Source organism: Plectropomus leopardus, chromosome 4 (genome assembly GCF_008729295.1).
Source record: "Plectropomus leopardus isolate mb chromosome 4, YSFRI_Pleo_2.0, whole genome shotgun sequence".
Classification (NCBI taxonomy): Eukaryota; Metazoa; Chordata; class Actinopteri; order Perciformes; family Serranidae; genus Plectropomus; species Plectropomus leopardus.
In genome coordinates, this window is record NC_056466.1 from 30299379 (window position 1) to 30319985 (window position 20607).

Genomic DNA, 20607 nt, shown 5'->3' on the forward strand with positions numbered 1-20607 from the left:
ACGATGTGATGTGAAGAGATTATTACAGTATAACACTGTTGAAGATACCAGGCCTTTTGTCATTGTGAAAGCATGGCATTGAAAAGAGATTTTAAAGCAGTTAGCAGCTGTCTGTGTAACTTATTAAATTATAGTTAAATAATTACCTGTGAATAATACAAGCGTTGAAAAAATACGAAGCGCTCTGGTAATGAACGTCACATGGTATCCATTTAGCTTATCATTGTCTCATTACAGACACAGCATCTGTAATTTGCCACTGACAAAAATGCCATCCAGAGTTGGTAGTCCATTTAAAGTATGAGGGGAAAAAAAGGGGTATATTTTATTACCCACCTCTCTCTTACACTCACCCCAAATCTTTTTTTTAGGCTGAAGACAAAGCAGAGGACAACACACCTATCATAGCTAAGGACACCTCCAAATCCTCATCTCCAATGGAGGGCCCCACACGTCCCTGTAGAGGTCTGAGAAGGACCAAGCCCCTTGTCCCAGAGATCTGCTTTTCTTTCCGGGAGCAGAATTGCCCCCCAACTCCCACCAACCCTCTGCTGCAGGAGGATGGCACCTCCCCTCTGCTCTACTGCCAGGGCTGCTGCCTGCAAGTCCACGCAAGTATGTACGCACAAGGGAAGAGAAGTATGTGTGTATGAGAGAGATGTGGTGCGTCCCAAGGTTGATACTTTAGCATCTATTTACTTCCTATCACTAAGCCACATTGTTTGTTTCTGCATGTTGTGCTTGTTTTTCTGATGTCATTGTAAGAGGGTCAGTGGGTTTGAGTCCTGACTCCATCTCAATGTTCCACCCGCCTCTCTGTTTCCCTTCCACCCCCTCTCCCTCTGTGGTTTGGAGTATTTTATTTCCCTCGTCAGCCGAATGAGGGTGAATCCTCTGTCTCCACCACACATACTTCCTGTCCAAAAGCCCCGAGCCAGTGTAGCAAGGCCTCACACACGCACTCTTTAAAAAGCCCCGGAGCCTTTTTGTTCCACTGGACACGCAGATGCGATGCGCCTTACATTATCTCAATCCCTCATTCACACCCTTTAACAGCCCTGAATCTCTTCCCTGATCTGTACACATTTTGCCAACATCTTAAGCTTTACACACAGACAGACACACACACACACACACACACACACACACACACACACACACACCCACACACACACACACACACACACACACACACACACACACACACACACACACACACACTGTCCCAGATCCACAGCTTTAAAATGACATTGCTTCTCCTTAAGTCACTTTCAATCCCTCCTGCTTTCCTGCCACTAGTGTTGATCCCACCTCATTTTTCACTCTAGAGGGTCTTGGTTTTATTTATGTATTGTGTGTGTGCTTAACTGTATGTACTACACATGCATTTGCTTGCTTCGTGTGACTGTGTGGAGGTGCAGTAGGGTGGGAGTAGGAGCTGAAGTGTATGTCATTTGACACTGATGAAAAAGCCACAAGTTTGGTTTCGAGAACCAACAATAAGTACAAGTTGATGCAGCTTTCCCCCCGCACTGTTATTTGAACTTGGGAAAGGAAAGAGAGGTGAGCTTGGATTTTTATGTTTGGTTTAGTGATGGATAGCGAGGGGAAAGAACAGAGACATGCACACATATACAGACTTTAAGTGTTTCTTACAAATAAAAATTCCCCTCAGCTTATGTGTCTAAAACCTCTAGGAATGGATTTTAACCAGCTGTCAGCTTTGAAAGGAATCACATTTGTCTTACTTGTAAATTCATGATGTTTTTTTTTCTGTTGGAGGCCACCACCATTTCTATTTTTTTACAAAACATTTCTCCTCTTTTGCCACACCAAGGACACAAGACAAAACTAAGCAAAACAATATTTACTCACAACAAAATGTCTGTTTCATACTACTGTGTGTGTTTTGCGGTGTCTGTCAGCCATATCATCTGGGTTACAAAGGGCTAGCTGCACAAGTGTCTGAAAGAAAAGCATGCCGTCACACCAGTGCAAGTCTGGCTGTCGTACAAAGCGCGTTTTGATTCATAGATGAACACACAAACAGATGCACTTACAAACAGCATGAATGTGCCTTTTCCTCTTGTTGTCTGGATTTCTTGCTCAACCACAACCTCACACACACACACACACACACACACACACACACACACACACACACACTTACACTTACACATACCATAGAGCTCTCCATTTCCACTTAGTCTGCAATACTGTGCATTTCTGCATGAAACAATACCAGTTGAAAGTCTGTGGAAGCAATGTGGACGTGGCATTTTATTCTGTTCTTTGTAACCGATAATAGACTTAACATTTGTTCTTAAATCTGCTGTTTTCTGTGAATGCTTAAATAAAACTATGCCACCAGGTTATAGCAAAGCGGTTTAGCAGTATTTGAGTGAGTGTGAAGAGTTTGATTTGTAAGTAGTTGTATCTTCTCCCCTAATTTTCACCAATCACTTCCTTCTTTAGGTTGCTATGGTGTAGCGGCAGATGACGTCAGCGAACAGTGGTCGTGTGATCGCTGCACGGAAGGAAGCTTTACAGCGGTAAGACAATTTTTCTCTTTATGTGATGTCACTTTTTCCTTAAAGCTGTATCTGGTAACTTAAATAAAAATGACTTTTTGTCATATTTGCTGAAACTTTTGCTATATCCACACAGTACTACACAAGGCAGATAACCTGTGTAGAATATGACAAAAAGGTATTTTTATTTTTTACAACTTACCACCTGTAACTTAACACTTTCTTGACAAAGCTGTTTTAGACGGTATGTAATTATTTGCACATTTTCTGTAGGTGCAAGGCTTTTGGAAAACAGTGCTGATAAAAAGAGTAACACCAGCACAATGACTCTAAACTACAAAAATATTTACACAGTGTTTCGATTCTGGTTTCATTTTTAACCTGATGAAGATGGATCTTTGCAAGGTTTTATTGGAAATCTCATCTTTCTAAATATATTTGTGGTTTGGAGTCAACATTGACAATATTATCTTAATACATAAAGATGACTGAATATTATTAATGCCTCTCTGCTCCTCTCAAAAAGAAGAAGGTGTTGCTTTTTGCAGCTACTTTGTGACATTATCATATCGTGAGCATTATCTTGCTTTCCTAAGGAGGAGAAGAACACACTGTAACTAAAAGAACTAACTAAACTAAAAAGTTAAGAGATGCACTTCTTTTTGCATTTATATGAAAGTTTCTATGTTGTGCTTAATAATTTTCTGGGTTTTTAACATAAAACAGCTTGGAAGATTCCCCATGAATTTGTCCCACACACAATGCAGTTGCTATATGCAGGTGTTATGTAAGCATGTGAAAGGATATTGGTATTGAGTGGGAGAAAATATCATCTTTCTCTTACTCGCATCTTTTTATGTTTTCTCAGGAATGCTGTTTGTGTAACCTCAGAGGTGGAGCTCTGAAGAAAACCCAAAACGACAAGTGAGACGGGCTTTTGTTTTGTGATTAGCTCTGCATACTCATCTCTGATCTCCAGAGCTCAGACGAATGAATTGTCTTTGTCTTAATCATCATAATGTATTAATTTGTTTGTGTGTCTGTGTGTGTACATAGATGGGCCCACGTGATGTGTGCAGTAGCACTGCCAGAAGCAAGGTTCAGTGATGAAGCTAAGAGGAGTCCCATTGACACCAGTCGGATCCCCATGCAGCGATATAAACTGGTGAGGAGACACACACACACACACACACACACACACACACACACACACACACACACACACACACACATACACACACACACACACACAGATGTAGTGCTGGAATTCCCCAGGTCCTTGAGGACTGGCTCGGTCTAATTAATGAAGTGTTCACAGTTCTAATTAACAATGTGAGACGAACATGCCCGCAATCAAAGCTAGATAATTAACCACTGGTGAGTGGGAGTGGGGGTTTGTGTATGTAGGCCTGTCTGTGTGTGGTTGTTTGTCTATACGTGTGTGTGTGTGTGTGTGTGTGTGTGTGTGTGTGTGTGTGTGTGTGTGTGTGTGTGTGTTTGGAGTGCGTCTCAGCAGACCTGACATGTTGCCACTGTAGTTAGCTCTCTGCTGCAGGCACCATGATAGCTCAGCACAAAGCAAAGTGTTGGAGAGGTACATGAACACGCAAGATGGATAACCGAGACAAACACTGCCTGTCCGTTCCCTTTTTTACTTTGTCTCAGCAATAAGTATTGCATGTAAATGAAAACTGTAACTTTTTAAAAAAGCATACCTTATATGATTGGTTGGGGCACAGGTTAGGACCCCCCTAAAATAACAATTTATAATAGTTTTGGTTCACTATTCAAAACTAAAAATAAAAGAGCTTAGAGTGACAATAATATAAAGACATAATCATTCCTAATCATAATCATTCCTTCATGAAGGGTCTTTCTCGTATTTAGTTAACCAAAGGTCAAGGGGAATGGCCAAGAGGTCAAGCTGGCAGTAATAAACTACAATATCCCTGGCCTGGCCAAGGAGCTTTGTTGCCTGACATTACCTCCCTTTCTCTACCTTCATCACTTTATCACTCTGCTTTCAACTGTCAAATAGAGGAATAATGAAATCCCTATTGTAACTGATAAAAATGGAGTGGACTAGACTCTAATTGATACAGGAACTACTGCAATTTTAATTGTGTTGGGATAACATATATTGCTATTTATCACTTTTTAAAACTGCAAATTAAGTCCCCAAAGGAAAAATTTTCGTTATCTTTATTATTCATTATATCAATATCTGTATCTATCAGTCCCTTCATCTCACTTCTTTTTTGTATTGCAGCAAAATGTATTTAGCAGACTGAAAAAGCAATTGATGTTATAAGTCTAGCAGGCTACTTAAATAATTTGTATTTGTATATTTGTTTGTTTGTTTGTTTGTTTGTTTGTTTGTTTGTTTGTTTGTTTGTTTGTTTATTTATTTATTTATTTTTTACTGTATCAGTATATTGAAGCGATATTGCTGCACAAATATATATAGCAGTATAATGCCGTATTGATCCACCCCCCCCCCCACCTCTTCCAGAGACACATGCCAGGATAGAGTAGTGCAAGAATGAGTCCTGAAAACCTGGAAATTAATTAGGATGTTTGTGTACCCGGCTCCCTCATCTTGAAGTTAGTGCTGTTTTTTAATGTGTTTTTGGTTAGATGACTGAAATTAGGTCTGTTAAGAGACATTAACTTTTTACCTCCACCAGTTGCATTTAGGCTTCAAAGTAATAAAAGTTCATTTGTGAAGATTATCTTGTTGAACAAAAAGGGTAACCGTCAGAAATTCAGAAACAGAACTTATTTTCTGCAGTAATCCTAAATCCAATGGGAAAATTTCTTTTGGCTTTTTGGCAAGGGAATCAGAGTGATACTAACTTCAGGGCTGGCCAACAGAAAAACCCTGTCATCCCTGCAGCACTCTGCAAAGCAATACTGTCAAGTTGAATTAAAAAAAGGTGTCCCTAATAAACTGAGTGAATGAAGGCTTCAACATTGTAACACCAACATCATACTCAACCATAATGGAACCAACCAGTCATGGTTTTTACATGAATGCCTACCCCAAAAAAGTTGAAGGGATCCTACTGCACTGACACTGAATGGGACATTAACTCTGTGGACACAGTGACATTACCCGCAGGGTATTTACAGGGATATGGTTCATATCTGCCCACACCACATGGAAATTAGGCTCATTTGGATATGAAAGCACAGACCACAAAGTGTCACTATCCATATCCATGGGCCAAAATCTGAACAAAATGAAAATTGTAATCCAGACTGGAAAGGGTGGGATGCTCGTAAAAAGTCTGTGACATTGCCATGATGACAGCCAAAATGTTCCAGATCTTGTTATGATCTAAATTGCTTTTTGAGAAAAACTGTGCTTCCTTCTTTTGGCTGTGTTAAGTTTTTCACAGTGCCAATCTTTGCCTGACAACACAGATTACACTCTTTGTAGCCATGTTTTGATAAATAAGTTAATACAGTTAGTGCACTTTGGAAGATGTATTTGATCTCAACATAAATCTACTGATGAGACCAGGGGGCTTCATGTGATTTAGGAACTACCCCCCAGTCTTTATTTTACTCACATTTACTGACATTATCCGCATAATATGATGTCAAGGCTCTACTTGTTGTATGGATAAAGCTTCTTTAGTGCAACTTGGTCCAATTTAATGACCACCACAAAAGTTGGACAACGGAACTCAGACAGCATTGCTTGACTCTCTCTTGATGAGTTTGAGTGTGCACATTCTATGAATGGGTCTCCATGCTGTGTAACAAGATGAGCCTCCAGCATTCACTCCCAAAATCCTGTCAAAACTTCCATGTATGGGCTCCTGGTAACTTGATGGGTAGAGCACGCACCATTAAGGCGGAGTTCTTATCACAGCGGTCCGGGCTTAAGTCCGGCCCGGGCCTTCCCTGTGTGTCATGCCGTCTTTTTTTCCTGCCTTTCCTGTCTTTTTCTATCACTGTCAATAAATCAGAAATGCCTTAAAAAAAACATTTTTTATAATTGCCCACATGGCTTTCAGAATTCTTCACCAAGAAAGAGGCATTAAAAGGAGAAGAGAACACAGAAACATTGCAAAAACAGACAAACAAAAAACCTCAAGCCAAAAAAAAAATTACCACAACATCTCTGTGTTTGGTGAAATTTGGTAGGTAGTTTGCTTTGGAATTTTTACTTACTATTTTTTACTTTTACTTTTATTTTTACTTTAAGATTATGATCACAGATAACATCCGCCATAATCACAAATTATTATACTAATGGTATCTAACAAATTGACATCTCTGTAATTTTGGGTCATATTTTTATTTTTTTACCCTGCCTTTTTTCTGTGTTGTCCCTGTCGATAAAATTATAGAGGCTACATTGAAAGATTGAATGAAAGTTTTGACAGCATTTTGGGTGCAAAGTCAGGAGGCTCATGCTGGTTTCACTCTGGACGCTAAACGGCCGCAAAGTGTGCCAATTTTCCATGGAGCACCGGCCACTTGCTTTTGGCACCCCTGTTGAGCAGTCAGACTGTTCACACTGGATGTGCCGTCTCCCCGAGCTCCACAGCGGGCTGATGAACTGCAGCAATAGTTTAGACGTCTGGTCTATTTTTTCCTCAAGCCGCAAGCAAATCTGGCAGGAAAACACACTAAATACTCTTTTATGAACAATTTAAATCATATATCAGATGTAATATGAATGTTCTGATCGTGATAAATAATCAAATATGTATCCAGTGTGCCCACAGTGCCTGACAGTTGTGTCTAAACACAGAGGGAGAGAGATGTGCAGACACAAAGAGACAGACAGCCACACAGGGACACACACTCACACACACACAGATACATACACGCAGGCAGAGACACACAAGCAATCAAGGATGGAGAGAGACAGAGACAGAGCTCTCTGTGTGATTAGAGAGGAGCAGAGAAGGAGAATCACTGCTGACCGGTGTAGAGAAGTGCACTCCTGGTGTGAACGGCCAGGCGGCTGCTGAGGGGCGATTGCGTGGCAGTTAACATATTAGGGCATGGTTCCGCATCCAGATTGCATCCAGCGTCACTTGCTAAACAGCATGGAGACACATGAGAACAAGTTCAAACCCATCAGAGGAACAAGATCTCAAACTTTCTTTCTTCTATCAGGCTATTGCTCTTGTCAGTCAGGAAGCAGATATTAACACAGAGCACTGATATGATATCTCAGGGATAACCTCACTAAACTGAAGTATAACACAGACTTTGCTTATCACATGTGAATGCGCCGTATGAAACTCAGATGTGTGAGGGGTAATTTTTGAATCACATGAGGTCCCCAGGTAATATTAGTCTTGTGTGAATAGAGCTTAAGACTGCAATCTTTTTTTCCTCACACTTCATGATTACACAAAATCTTTACTTTCTGCTGCCAATCTTGCGCTAATTAACATGCTGACACAAGCACTTTTTGGACGGGTGCAGACATCAGTAGATGATGAAGCAGATGGGCCTCTTTTAAACAACCTCTTTGAGTTCTAAATTAAGGTAAAATATGAAAAAAAACAGAACAGCATGCTTGAATAAATGATAAGCCCTTTCACTCATGCTTCAGTTAGGAAAAATAATCATTCTGTTGACAGATTTTTATCTTAACTGACATACAGACAGAGTGAGATTATGGATGGTTTACCTTTCTCTTTTGTCAAATTCATCATTTGTATGTTCGCTGCGTGGCAAGCCACGTGTTTGCATTGGACCCATTGCCCCTGCAGCAGCACAATACATTCATAATTTACTATCACACGCACACAGGCACACGCACACACACATTCATAATTTACTGTGGGAATGTTCTTAACGCATGGCTCAACACAGGCACCCAAAGAGACACCCCAGAGAAGACGCAGGCATGGGGAAAAGTGGGTTAGGCTCACACATACACAAACTCACACACCTTAAAACATAAAACTTAATGTTGACACATAGCTTTATTTTTTCACATGAATAGTTCTCTCCACCAATAAATGTCCATAAATGCTTATTTAGACACACACACATACACATACCTCCCTCTAGACAGACAGGGTGTGGTGCATGCCAGTCAGGATCTTGTCACGCTGGCCTCAATAGGTGGACGAGACAGTCAGGCCAGTTCATCAGCGCACTGTTGTTCATAATGGAGGAGATGTGGGAAAAGGCTTTATGAAATGTAGGCCAAGTTAGTCACCAAGAAAAGCACAGAGTAAAAGTCCCTCAGTTCAGAAAGAGGAGCTGTGAGGCAACAGAGACTCCATTAATAAAAAAAAAAAAAAGGGGGGGGGGGGGGGATAAAGTTACGTATTTTCATCGCCCATTTTAAATGAGACTTTAAGGTTGAAAGAGGACTTCTCTGAGAGTCTCTGGGTACACAATACCTCCTGATCCTCTACTGATATCTGAATTAAGTCGACTAAGCTCATAATTGTAAAGGCGAAGGCAGCCCTGCTGTAGAGGTTAAATTTAATTAATGCTGCCTAGGTTAACTAATTGGATCAGCTATTGATTTTTCAAAGAAATGAACAAAGGGCACTTATTTCAGAGGCTTAGCTGATAAGGACAAGGACTTAAAGAAAAGTTTTGTATTGGCACAGCGTCACCTCCTTATCCACCCTTCAAATGCTGTGCTCTCCTTCCTGAGCTAATGAATATTTCCTATTATATGTACCAGTGAACTAAAACATCGCTAGGTCCTTTTTTATATCTTATTCCCATACTCCCACACATGCTTATTAGACACATGTTCCTCCATTAGATGGTGATATGGCAGTTTACTTGTCATCACACTCTTTTTAGAGGCCAGACTTTATATTTACACACCAGGTAATTCCCACTCGAGCTCACTCGAGGCACATTGGCCTGTCTATATATAGGCATATTATCTGTCAGCATGTATGGATATTTCAGTATGGATCCCCAGGAATTAGATTAATGAATAAATTACCTTCAAAGAGATGCGAAACCGCACCGCATGAGAGAGGAAGACGAGGCAGAGAAGCAAAGCGAAGAGAAAGAAAGCGTAGATGGATGTTTTAGTAGGAGGAGAGTGGAGGAAATGGAGTGAGATGGGAGGGATGCAAAAGGGGTGAAAGAGAAATGGGGAGCGAGTAGGGTTATAATGGGGGGATGTCGTCATTCTTTCCCTTTAGTGGGAGAGCCGAGGATTTGTGGGGAGAGGAGGAGGAGAGGGGAGATGCCAGAGTAGAGGAAATGGACTTGATGGGCTGTTTGGTGCAGAAAACCGAGGGATAGTCTTAAAAATTTTAGGTGCGAGTCTGTTTGTGCACGGATGCATGGCAGTGTTTGTGCGTAGGATGTGTATGTGTATTACATCCTCCAACGTGCAGCTGTGTACCGCTCACAGACCTCAAATGGGGGGAAGAAAAATACCATTGCAGCAATGGTTTGTTGTGGAAACCTCAAGTGATGTCATCTGATTGGTCTTATTTGAGGGTTTCCTTGTATTGTAGTGGTGAAATAACTTGTTTCTGTTGACTGTTACAGCCAGGGTCTCTCTGCCTCGCCTCATCTTATCCTCTCATATCTATGTTTTGTTTACACCACCGTATCCAATAACAGCGCATTGAGGAATTTTAACAGATATGTTTATTTGGAGCACATACTGGTTTTAAATGATGTTAGAGGTTCATGGCAAAACCGAGCAACGATTTAACGGCCTTTTGTCTTAAATTCAGTGCTGTTTTTTTAAAGGCTGGATTCATAGTCTTTTAAATCACCCTCCTTCTTTTTTTTTTTTTACTTGTTCCAGTGCTACACGACTAAATAAGTTTAGCTTTTCTTCTGTGCAAAAAGATACCCGCAGTTGGTTTAATGAAGTTTGCAATGGAAAGTGACAGGAAAGACTGAAAGGAGAAGCTGTGACAGGAGGTGTAATGCTCAATTTTTGGATATTGAGTTTTGTTTGACTCAATATCACATCTTCAAAATGTATGTAACAGCAGAGCAGACACCCTATTTGTGTACAAATTGTTGAAATGTTCTACATACCTGTATACTGTGTGTGTTGCATTTTACATACTATACAATTCAGTGTGTAAAATGTGCTATTTATTTTGTGTTATTCATTATTTTTCTAATACTCATACTGCATACTATGTTTGTAGTATTAAAGGCGAGGCTGGCGATATCCTATATTGTCGACAAATCTCATGGAAAAACTGATAATATTAAGAGAAACAACAAAGATATTGCTTACTTCTCTGTGCGATAGTCCTTCATTGTTGTATGGAAACTAAAAAGTTACTTTATAACATTGGGCACTGTTGTTTTTTTTTATTTCAGTCATACATAACTCGCCCTGCTACTGTAAAACAGTAGCTAGAGCAGTGGTTCCTAACCCTGTGAGATGTGGCCCCTGCACCCCTATTAGATGAAGTCCGTTAATTCACAATTTTTACAATAGCAGTTTCTTACAAAAAGTCAATGTGTAGATTAATTTGGTCAAGTCTGCATTTGAAGAAGCTAAAGTTTAACTATTTCAACCATTCAGCTATCACTTTTAGCTAACTGTTTCAACTCCATATTCATTTCTTTTAGTTAACCCTTCTCACATTTATCCATTACTTTTAGTTAGCCACTGTTTGAACCCTATATTACCTTTAGTCAGCTATTTGAAATGTATATTTGTTATTCTTAGCTACTTTTTAAACATGTACACATTACTTGCATGTAGCTGTCAACTCTTTCAGTCATTTGTCCTTTCAGTCGGCCACTATTTGAAATCTATAGTCATTATATTGTCATTATTAGTGACTTTTTAAGCGTTTATCTATTGCTTTTAGTTGCTAACTATTTGAACTTTATATTCATTATTTTGTATCTACTTCTTAAGCATTTACAGTAACTAACTTTTGGCTAACTGTTTAGACTTCTATGCTTGTTTGCAAATTACTTTTTACACACCTATAGTTGCAACACTTGGTTTTCAAATTGTTCAGGTGACTCAGTATATGGACACACACATACACACATCACACACACAATTTTTTTTTTTTTTTTTTTACAAATTAGTTGAGCTATGCCACGACATTCCCATGTACCCTGTGGTACCAGTGAGGGTACAAGTACCCCATGTTGGGAATCACTGCACTAGAGAACCAAATGTGTATTAGTTCACAGCTGAAAAAACTACATCGCCCAGCTGTTTAAGGATATTTTCAAGCCTTTTTTGGAACTTGAAACTTGGCCAGTGTGTGTCTTCAGCTCGGAATAATTGACCTGTGGCTGAGTGCTAGTGTGACCTTTCCGAAATATAGAGAATAAAGCCAGCCTCTTCCTTGAATAATGTGGATGGGGCTGGCCCTTGTCAGTCAGTGTTTCGTGTTGATGGTTTGCTGTGGTCTGTGTTTACAGAAGTGCATCTATTGTCGTAAACGCTGCGCGGGGAAGCGGCAGGCAGGGGCTTGTATCCAGTGCTCATGCGGCAGGTGTCCCACCTCCTTTCATGTGACCTGTGCCCATGCTGCCGGTGTAATCATGGAGCCCGATGATTGGCCGTATGTTGTGTCAATCACCTGCCATAGACATCAGTCACGGAGTTCGTCAGCTGTAAGTTATAGGACAGGTGTTTTCACTGAACTGTTAAGAACCAGGTTGTGCTCCGTAAGAAAGGACATGACAATGTTTTTACACTTTTAGACAACCATCAAACTTTTATGTAATTGGTAAAAGACTAATTTGGATAACTGGTTCCATTGAAGACACCAAATGATTTGTTTTAGTCTCATGCAGTGCAGTAGAAGTGGGCATATGAATGTGGATCAGATTTTTTAAAATACATCTAAGTAGTGTAAATGAGGCAGTGGTGATTTAGTGTGGGGATATAAATATGCATATTGATGTAGTTTATTGAGAAGAGATGTGCTGATATGAAATGTATTATTGTTCACACTTAGAATGTAAGAAGATCTATTTCTTTTTTAAAGGGTCAGTACACCCAGATATCAAAAACACACAGATTTTCTTACTTACCTTTGTTGGTCTCTAGCCATGCAAATAGTAATGGTTTCTTCAGTACAATGTATTTGTACGGAAAACTGTCCGCAGTGAAGTGTTTGAATTATCTAGAGTTGTGGAAAGACAAGTTGCTATTCAATTTTAAAATTTCATTTTTCAAAGCTGTAATGGGGTGGTGGCAGAAATTGCTGAGATTTCTCCAACCTGGACAAATAAAACCAAACTTATCTGCATGGCCAGATACCACTAAATATATGTAAAAAAAAGTTTTGTTTTTTTTTTTAATTTAGGTAATATGGTATTTTACAGGGTTCCTGTGGATCCATGAAAAGTCTTAAAAAGCGTTAAATTCATTAACAGTCAATAAGGCCTTAACTGGTATTAAATGTCTTAAATCAGTCTTTCAAAAGTCTTTAAAATGCTTAGATATAGGAAATAGCATATTATGAACCATTTTTTATCTTATGTTGCATTGTAAAATCTCAGAATAGTTGGTAATAGTTGTTTTTTAAATAATTTACCAAATTTAACATCAAGCATATGAGGGTAGAAGAACCAACAACACTCATATATGTTTACAACATCCAATCAAGTAAAAAAAATGACCAAGCTTTTTTTCAAGCAATGGATTCTTTATGATAACATAATTTCTTCTCCATGTATTCCATTCTGGAAAGTTAAACAACAAAAAAAAAAATCTTATTTCATATTGAATTAAACATTCGGGAAAAACTGTTCCTAATTCTAAATTATTGACATCGTGTCATTTGTATTTTTTTCAGTTTCTGTTGTTGGTCTTAAATTAAGTTGGCTTTAAAAATTCTTAAAAAAGTCATAAAACTAACTTGCCTTAAGCTGTAGGAATCCTGTTTTAAACTGCAACTAAAATGAACAGCATTGCAGTCATCACTCGCTGCACAGCGATGAAGTATCATAGGAATTTAGTTTGACATAATACTGTATTAATTGTCATACAGAAGTCTAATTGCTGCTCTTTGTCTGTACCAGAAGCAGCGAGCATGCCAAGCGTCCATCGCACTGGGTCAGACGGTGATCTCCAAACACAAGAACCTGCGCTACTACAGCTCAAAGGTCACCCAGATCAGCTCCCAGATGTTCTACGAGGTCATGTTCGATGACGGCTCCTTCTCTAACGATACCTACCCCGAGGATATAGTGGTGAGTATATGTTTAATTAGACACGCTCAAAAGGTCACCTCCCAGTTGTACAAGGTTATAGCAGATATTAAAACGCCCTCATTTAAAGCAGCTTCAGCTTTTTCAAGAAGCATTGTTGGTTCTCAAATGGTCATTGGTTGAGGGATTACATATAAGGTTGTTTTAATATCTAACTGAATGTGATCAAGAGTCAGTTTGAATTTTTGTCTTACCATAAATCTATCTGCAATTACCATGAAACAACATGGATTCGTGAAAAGGCCATTCAAATTAAAATAGCACATCATGGGACCACTGAGTTGTCATGGTAACGGCACATAATAATTGACGTGACCGTTGATCTTGATTAGTTGAAATTCACTGATTTGTTCAAGTGATTATGGTAATGACCAAGTCTCACTAGACAGACGCAACCACACACTTACTGTATTAACGAGTACATGCCACAGAATTACATTCAACGTGTTTTCAATCATGTTATTTTTTCTATTTTTTATAGATACATAATTGCAATTATCCATGTGGCAAAGAATTAATGATGCCTTTGCACCAAGAACATTGTAGGCAAAAAAAAAAAAAAAAAATAGCAGAAAGAGAGGAAAAAAAAAAGCTGCAGGTACTGACCGAGGAGGTGCGGAGGCTAAACTTCAGGAAGGATTTAGAACGTGACAGAGGGATTTAATGTCCCAGTATGTCAGACAGTGCTGTTGCTGTTTTCAAAAGAATATCTTTGCATGTAATTGCACCCAGCGTCTCTCTTAACGGGGACTCACAGCGGCTCTGCAGCACTACTCTGCTATGCTCTCAATTTAGAGAATGTAATTATTATTGTTCTCATTAATGATGTATTGTTTCACTCACCTGCGACCCATGCCTTTATAACTGAAATCTGTGTCTGTCACTGCTCTACCAGTCTGTCTTGCTCCTAGCTGCATGTAGTGAATTTGGCATTTTGCATTCACTCCTCTGCAAATACACTACCACTGTATACCACTGGATAAAAACCTGCAAAGATTATTGAGTAAACCCAGCCTGTTGGCTTGCTCGGCAGGCTAATTAGAGTAACGTGGTGATGTTTTATCAGTAATGTAAGTGCAAAGAGATGTGAGTCAATCTGTCTTTCTCTTGCTTGGTCACTTGCGCGTGGGAACCTAGAAGTTGCAGGCAGGCGGTTTGTGTTTGTATAAAGTCAGATCTGCTGGAGCCGCTGTACAGTACTGTTCCATTTTGCCTTACAGTGGACATTTATAGTTAGTTGAGAGATGAGAGATAGTAAAGCCTTTTGTTTATGCTGCCCTTTGTGTCGTTCACTGAGCCTTTCAATCTTTATGGCTTTTTCACTCTAAAATACAGTCAAAACAAGCTTAAAAGCATCTCCTTCATAGGAGATAACACCACGTATATGGAAGATAATATAATGTTCATAGGAGATCATATCTTATACCTTGGAGTTTTGCTTTGCTATTTCTGCATTTTTTTCACAGTTATGTCTGCAAATTTTCATAGCTTCCTCTTAGATGCATGCTGCTACTACCTGGTGGCTTCCTTTTTATAAAGCCCCAACCTTTCCTGTGTGCTGGGATTGATTGTTTGATTATAATGGCAAATTGATTATTGATTGATTAATTATGTTACTGTTTATTATAAGTATTTTTTTTCAAATGTATTTTTATTATAAAACTATTAAATTTAAGTCTACGCTATTTTTGTTCATCAGGGCTTGATAGTGTCTTAGCAAAAGTTTAGCCAACATTTCATAACCTAATTCATGTAGTAGGTTCAGGTTTTGGTTTTTTTGCATTATTAACCACTAAAATTTGAAATTGTAGTTTTAGTTGTAGCTTATAACCAGCAAGCCTTTTGGATGAAATTCAAAATATCTCCCCCATGTGTATTGTTTCGTGGAAAAATGCTTTTATAGTTTGTTTTATGGTTCCCATATACATTAAAAATATACACTTAAAAAAAAAAAGGGGTGTTAAAAATATGTTGATTATGGCTTCACAGCAGAACGATATACAGAAGATTGAAGTCTGAGCCAAGTCTAACCATGACATTAACCTCTTAAAACCAAAAAAATAACAACATTCAATCTCAAACAATTCACTTCAAATGAATTTTCCCATCATTCCCAACCATTATTCTCCTGTATCTTTAGAGCAGAGATTGTATGAACTTGGGTCCTCCTGAAGTGGGGGAAGCTGTTCAAGTGAAGTGGCCTGATGGGCTGTTCTATGGTGCCAAATACCTGGGATCCAACGTGTCCTACATGTACCAGGTACATACACACACTGCACTATAGGATCATAACAAATGGTAAAAATACGAGAGAGAGAGGGTGAGACATATGACCCGGTTTCAAAGATTTAATCAAATTTCTTTGAATTAGTTGCAAGCTTAGTTGTAGGTCAAAGCAAGACAGCAGCAAACTTGTTGAACGCCCTCAACACTGGAATCATCGTGACTCCTCTGACGTTGTCAAGGTCCACAGGTCTATGCACAGATAGAGTGAGGGAGAGAAAAAGTACGAGAGCACTTCAGACGGAGATTGAGGGAGGTGCTGAAGTCACAGCGACTAAAGAGGAGGAGTGGAGATGAGTTGGAAGATGATGGGAGGATGAAAAGATAGATACATAAGAAGCAAAAGCTACTCAGACACAGTTGAAGCGGACGGGTAGAGAAAAGAGAGAGCGAGAAGAGGAGGATGAGAAGGAGGTGACAATCTGCATTATTCAAACTCACTGAAATATTCACCAAGCGAAGTCATGCGGCTTCCACTTAAAGCTTTATTTAGTTGAGCTGGGCGTCAACCATTAGTTATGCACAAATGCATCTGTGACGCACACACTCAGTTAAAGATGGGTCACATTTTTAGAAAAAAAAGCTGAACAAGGACTTAGCATTGTCAAGGTGTGTTTAGGTAGGAAATAGTTTTAGGCGGTGTTATACTTCAAGATCATCACGGCAATCATAAACTTGAATTTCTTGAGTTGAAAACGTCTATTTTTGAGAGCAGAGGTTACATGAAAATGGCTTCAGTTTCAAATAAATCACACTTTATAGTCCAGGCTGTTTATTTTTCATCATTTACACTTCAGAGCGAAGGGGTTTTGCTTTGTTATTCATGATGAAATAACAATGGTTTAATGTTTCCTTGACCAGATACGTACTTTGTAATAGATGCTGTGTTTGAATTATTACCACAAAGATCATTCCCTTATTTATCAGTTTGCAAAGCACCAGATTTCAACCCAAAATCTAATATAAGATTTCTCTATTTATCAGTATAGATTGTTTAGGTGTGAGCTGCCGAGTGTTGGAGATATCAGCCGTAGAGATGTCTGCCTTTCTCCAATACTATGAAACTAGATGGCACTTAGATTGTGGGGCACCAAAAATTTGGAAAACTATTTTGCATATTTGCAAATTTATGTTTCTAAGGATAGTAAAACCTTGATCTGCTTTACATTGACAGGTACCCTAATCTTTAACCAAAAGGCCTTTGCACACTGAGTTTTTTTGTCTAAAATTGTCTCACATCTAAAATTAAATACGACCTCATGTTGTGTCAATCATATTTGCACACTGACTCTGAAACCTTTGTCTTACCTAAAGTTTTCGCAACAATTTTGATTTTCTGCCTTTTTTTGCATCTGTCTGAAGCATAGAAAGAGTTGTTTGCCGCTACATTTTCTTCATTTGTTCACAAGACAGAAGAACGGGCGCACAGTATCATTTCGCAACTCCGACAGACTACTCTTAACACGTCGCGTAGCAATATTCACGTGGATTATGATGAAGAGGAGGACATAACAGAGGATGAGCATTGCACACAGACGGACTGTGTGAAGACTGAAGCATGCAGCTGCGTTGCCAAATGCAAAACACAGAGTGGAGACATGCAGAAAGGTAGTGGAGAGACGCAAGTAAGGACATTTTTTTGTTTTGATTTGAACATTTTTGTGACAAATTTTAAAAAAAAAAGGCAGCAGAAAAAATAGCACTTAGTGTGCAAAGGCCTTAACCTATACCTGCAGCCATCTCAATTGTCTTGTATAAACCAAACCACACCAAGCAATGAAAGCAACGTGTACTTGCCAATCAGGGAATAGGGAGGGTTATGCTTTCCCAATCCTAGGAAACGCAAATTTGTATCCTACTTGGCTAAGCTGTGATATTAGCTAGTGCGGTGGTGCTTGGTGAGTTAGCACTAGATGCTGCTTCGATCTGCACACTGATACAGTTAGCAAGTGTAGTTTGGTAGAAAAAAAATAGTTCTGACATGAAACTGCTCACAAAAAGGTCTTTGGATTATCTTGAGTAACCAGGTCGTAATTTCCAAAAAAGAGACATTGCTGTTGAGTATTTCAAATGTATTTTTGGCGCTTAGGGCACCACAAGCCAAGCGCCATCTAGTTCCATTATACTGGAGAGAAGGCAGGCATCTTTACAGCGGATATATGCAACACTTGACAACTCAAATCAATGCAGTCTAGACTGAAAAATAGCTGTTCAAGTAAGAGGAAAAATTTATATTTTGGATTTTGGGGGTGAAATGTCCTTTTAACTTTTCTTGCATGTGTCAAAAGGTTAAAAAGTAAGCAAATTGTGAGGCTCTTTGGATGAATGCACTTGATTTAAAACTGAGTAAAAACATGCTGAATGTTTTCCTGTCCTCTCAGGTGGAGTTTGAGGATGGGTCCCAGGTGCTGGCCAAAAGAGAAGACGTCTATACTTTAGACGAAGACCTGCCTAAAAAGGTGAAACGTAGACTTGTAAGTATTAGACTTACTGAGCAACACATCAACTGCAATTCATAAGTTTGATACTTTTTAATGGCATGAAAAGTTAAAACATTCTCTTGCCACCTGGAACGCTTTCTTGTTTACTCATCGGCGTCTTCTCATGTCTTGTTTGTTTTTCTAGTCCACGGCCTCAAGCATGCGTTTCCAGGATGCCTTCTTCACCACGCAGGGGGAGAGGAAACGGCAAAGAACACCCAATTCACGCTTCCAGAAAGACTATGTGGCCCTGCCAGGCCTTCGTACAACTGCCAAAAGCACATGGGAGCAACGCAGCCACAAAGGGAAATGAAGTCATGGAGAAGGATCATTGACAAAATGAATGCACTGAGTTAGCAGTGGATGTAGAGGGGAAGCTGCGTGTGCGTGAGAGTATGTGTGAGTATGCTTGTGTGTTAGTGTTTTGGATAGACTTCCATCTCAACCGTTGACCACACAAACTGCCCTGCGAGCAGATCAGAGGAAACGACGTAAGGAATCGGGTGATTTGGGTTAGACGGACATTAACTTGCTTGTACATTATCCATCAGTGACTGTGACAGGCCGGAGAAGAATTGGGACAGCTGCACTCTTACAGAACGGGTTAACAGAGGGCATCGTTGCCTCGGTTTCCCAGTGCTTTCACATCCGTCAGGGAAAAAAAACGTGACTTACATTTGTCACAATCACCTTTTTTTGAGATAATGAAAAAAAAAGAAGTTTTTTTCTTTGTACATGAAAAATTCAAAAGGTTAGATTTTTCTAAATGGCTTGCCTATGGTAGCTTTTTGGGGGTCTGTTATTTCCAGTTTTTTGATTTTGAATATTTATGCACTTTGCTTGTAGTATTTTCCTCATGTCTTACTGTTTCTCCCCGCATGTTAAGCATTGTCTTCTAACTGCTCCTGCGAGAGTCCAATCACACTACAGTGGCTTCCTCTCTGCATGTTTTATAAATTGTGTAATATAATAATGAAAAATGAATCATTGCAGGATTAAAAAAAAAAAATTGACCGCGTTAATCCCACCTTAAGGTGAAGGATTCAGGCAGGAAGCCATGCCTTTGTGTTGGATTCTGTGCACTATTAACGTGAAATGCTACTGTCGCTGTTGAATGAACCACATTGTTGAAATTATTTAAAATTTGTATTTATTTTTGGCTTGCTATAGTTAAACTATTGCTAACTGCTGTAAGAAAACAATAAAAAATTACATATGTTTTGTTTTTATGAAATTGTCACTTTTTTAAAGTTATTAAGTTTAGTAAGAGTGAAACTGGCAGTTCCAGGTTCAGTAGGAAAGATAGTTTATGTGCCACCCAGTCTACGGAAGAAAATGTTTGCATTGTACGTATCTGAAAACTATGAATGCTGCATTTTCACGTTTCATATGCATCATCAGCTTTTCTCAAGTGACACAATACATGAGCTGACTTGAGCTGACACTTGGGCTAGACTGCTGCAAACTACATACTACTGTTTAAGACCAACAGCAGCACTACAGGTTGTGTTTAACCTGTTAGCAAGAAAATACCTGAAAATAATCCAAAAGAAAAAAAACAACTTCTTGCAATTTCCAGGATTGCCATTGACAAGTTGTTTGTTTGCTTTTCCCTATGTTTTTGAAAGAAATCAAACCTAAACCAAAGGTGTAAATACTTATGAAAGGTGTCTGAATGCAGCACAAGAAAAAAACTGTCGATCCAGACTTGTTGCTGTTTTCTCAGCTGGGATAGTGTCACGAAAAGCAGCTCCTTTTTATACAGGCATTGTACAAGGTTCCTGAGGTGCTTGAAGTACTTAAATTTGACATTCAGAAATTTAAGTCCAGAAGTACCTCGAAGATTTGACTTTTTAAAATCTTGGTTCTTGCATTGCCATGCTCTGTACCCTTTATATTTTATTATTTATTTAGTGATTTTTTTATGAATAACATGGAAACATATAGCACAGAAGTGTTGGGTAATGCAACGTTTGATGCAAAAAGATTAAACTATTGGAACAATAATTTGAATTACGGATTTAAATGGTCACTATGTTAGAATAAACACTGCACTGTAATGTTGGATGTGATTTCGATTTTTTAAATGATAAAACAAAAACTAGAAGTAAAATTTATTTCACATAACATCA

At 39.0% G+C, this 20607-nt stretch overlaps 1 protein-coding gene across 10 annotated transcripts in view; it reads left to right on the forward strand.

Annotated features, from left to right (window-relative positions):
- kdm4c (lysine (K)-specific demethylase 4C) overlaps window positions 1-19701 on the forward strand; it is a 43502-nt gene extending 23801 nt beyond the window's left edge. For 3 of the 10 annotated variants that reach the window (XM_042484845.1, XM_042484848.1, XM_042484846.1), the window contains exons 14-23: window positions 372-615; window positions 2476-2552; window positions 3400-3455; window positions 3588-3696; window positions 11913-12107; window positions 13524-13694; window positions 15853-15972; window positions 17405-17620; window positions 18377-18469; window positions 18621-19701. In XM_042484845.1, coding sequence (XP_042340779.1) covers window positions 372-615; window positions 2476-2552; window positions 3400-3455; window positions 3588-3696; window positions 11913-12107; window positions 13524-13694; window positions 15853-15972; window positions 17405-17620; window positions 18377-18469; window positions 18621-18788 — 1449 coding nt within the window. In that variant the 3' untranslated portion in view covers window positions 18789-19701. Of the gene's footprint in view, window positions 1-371; window positions 616-2475; window positions 2553-3399; window positions 3456-3587; window positions 3697-4962; window positions 5023-11912; window positions 12108-13523; window positions 13695-15852; window positions 15973-17404; window positions 17621-18376; window positions 18470-18620 lie in introns of those variants that run through there. The other 7 variants (XM_042484849.1, XM_042484847.1, XM_042484852.1 and 4 more) reach the window with 7 other exon arrangements.
- Window positions 19702-20607: the final 906 nt, after the last annotated feature.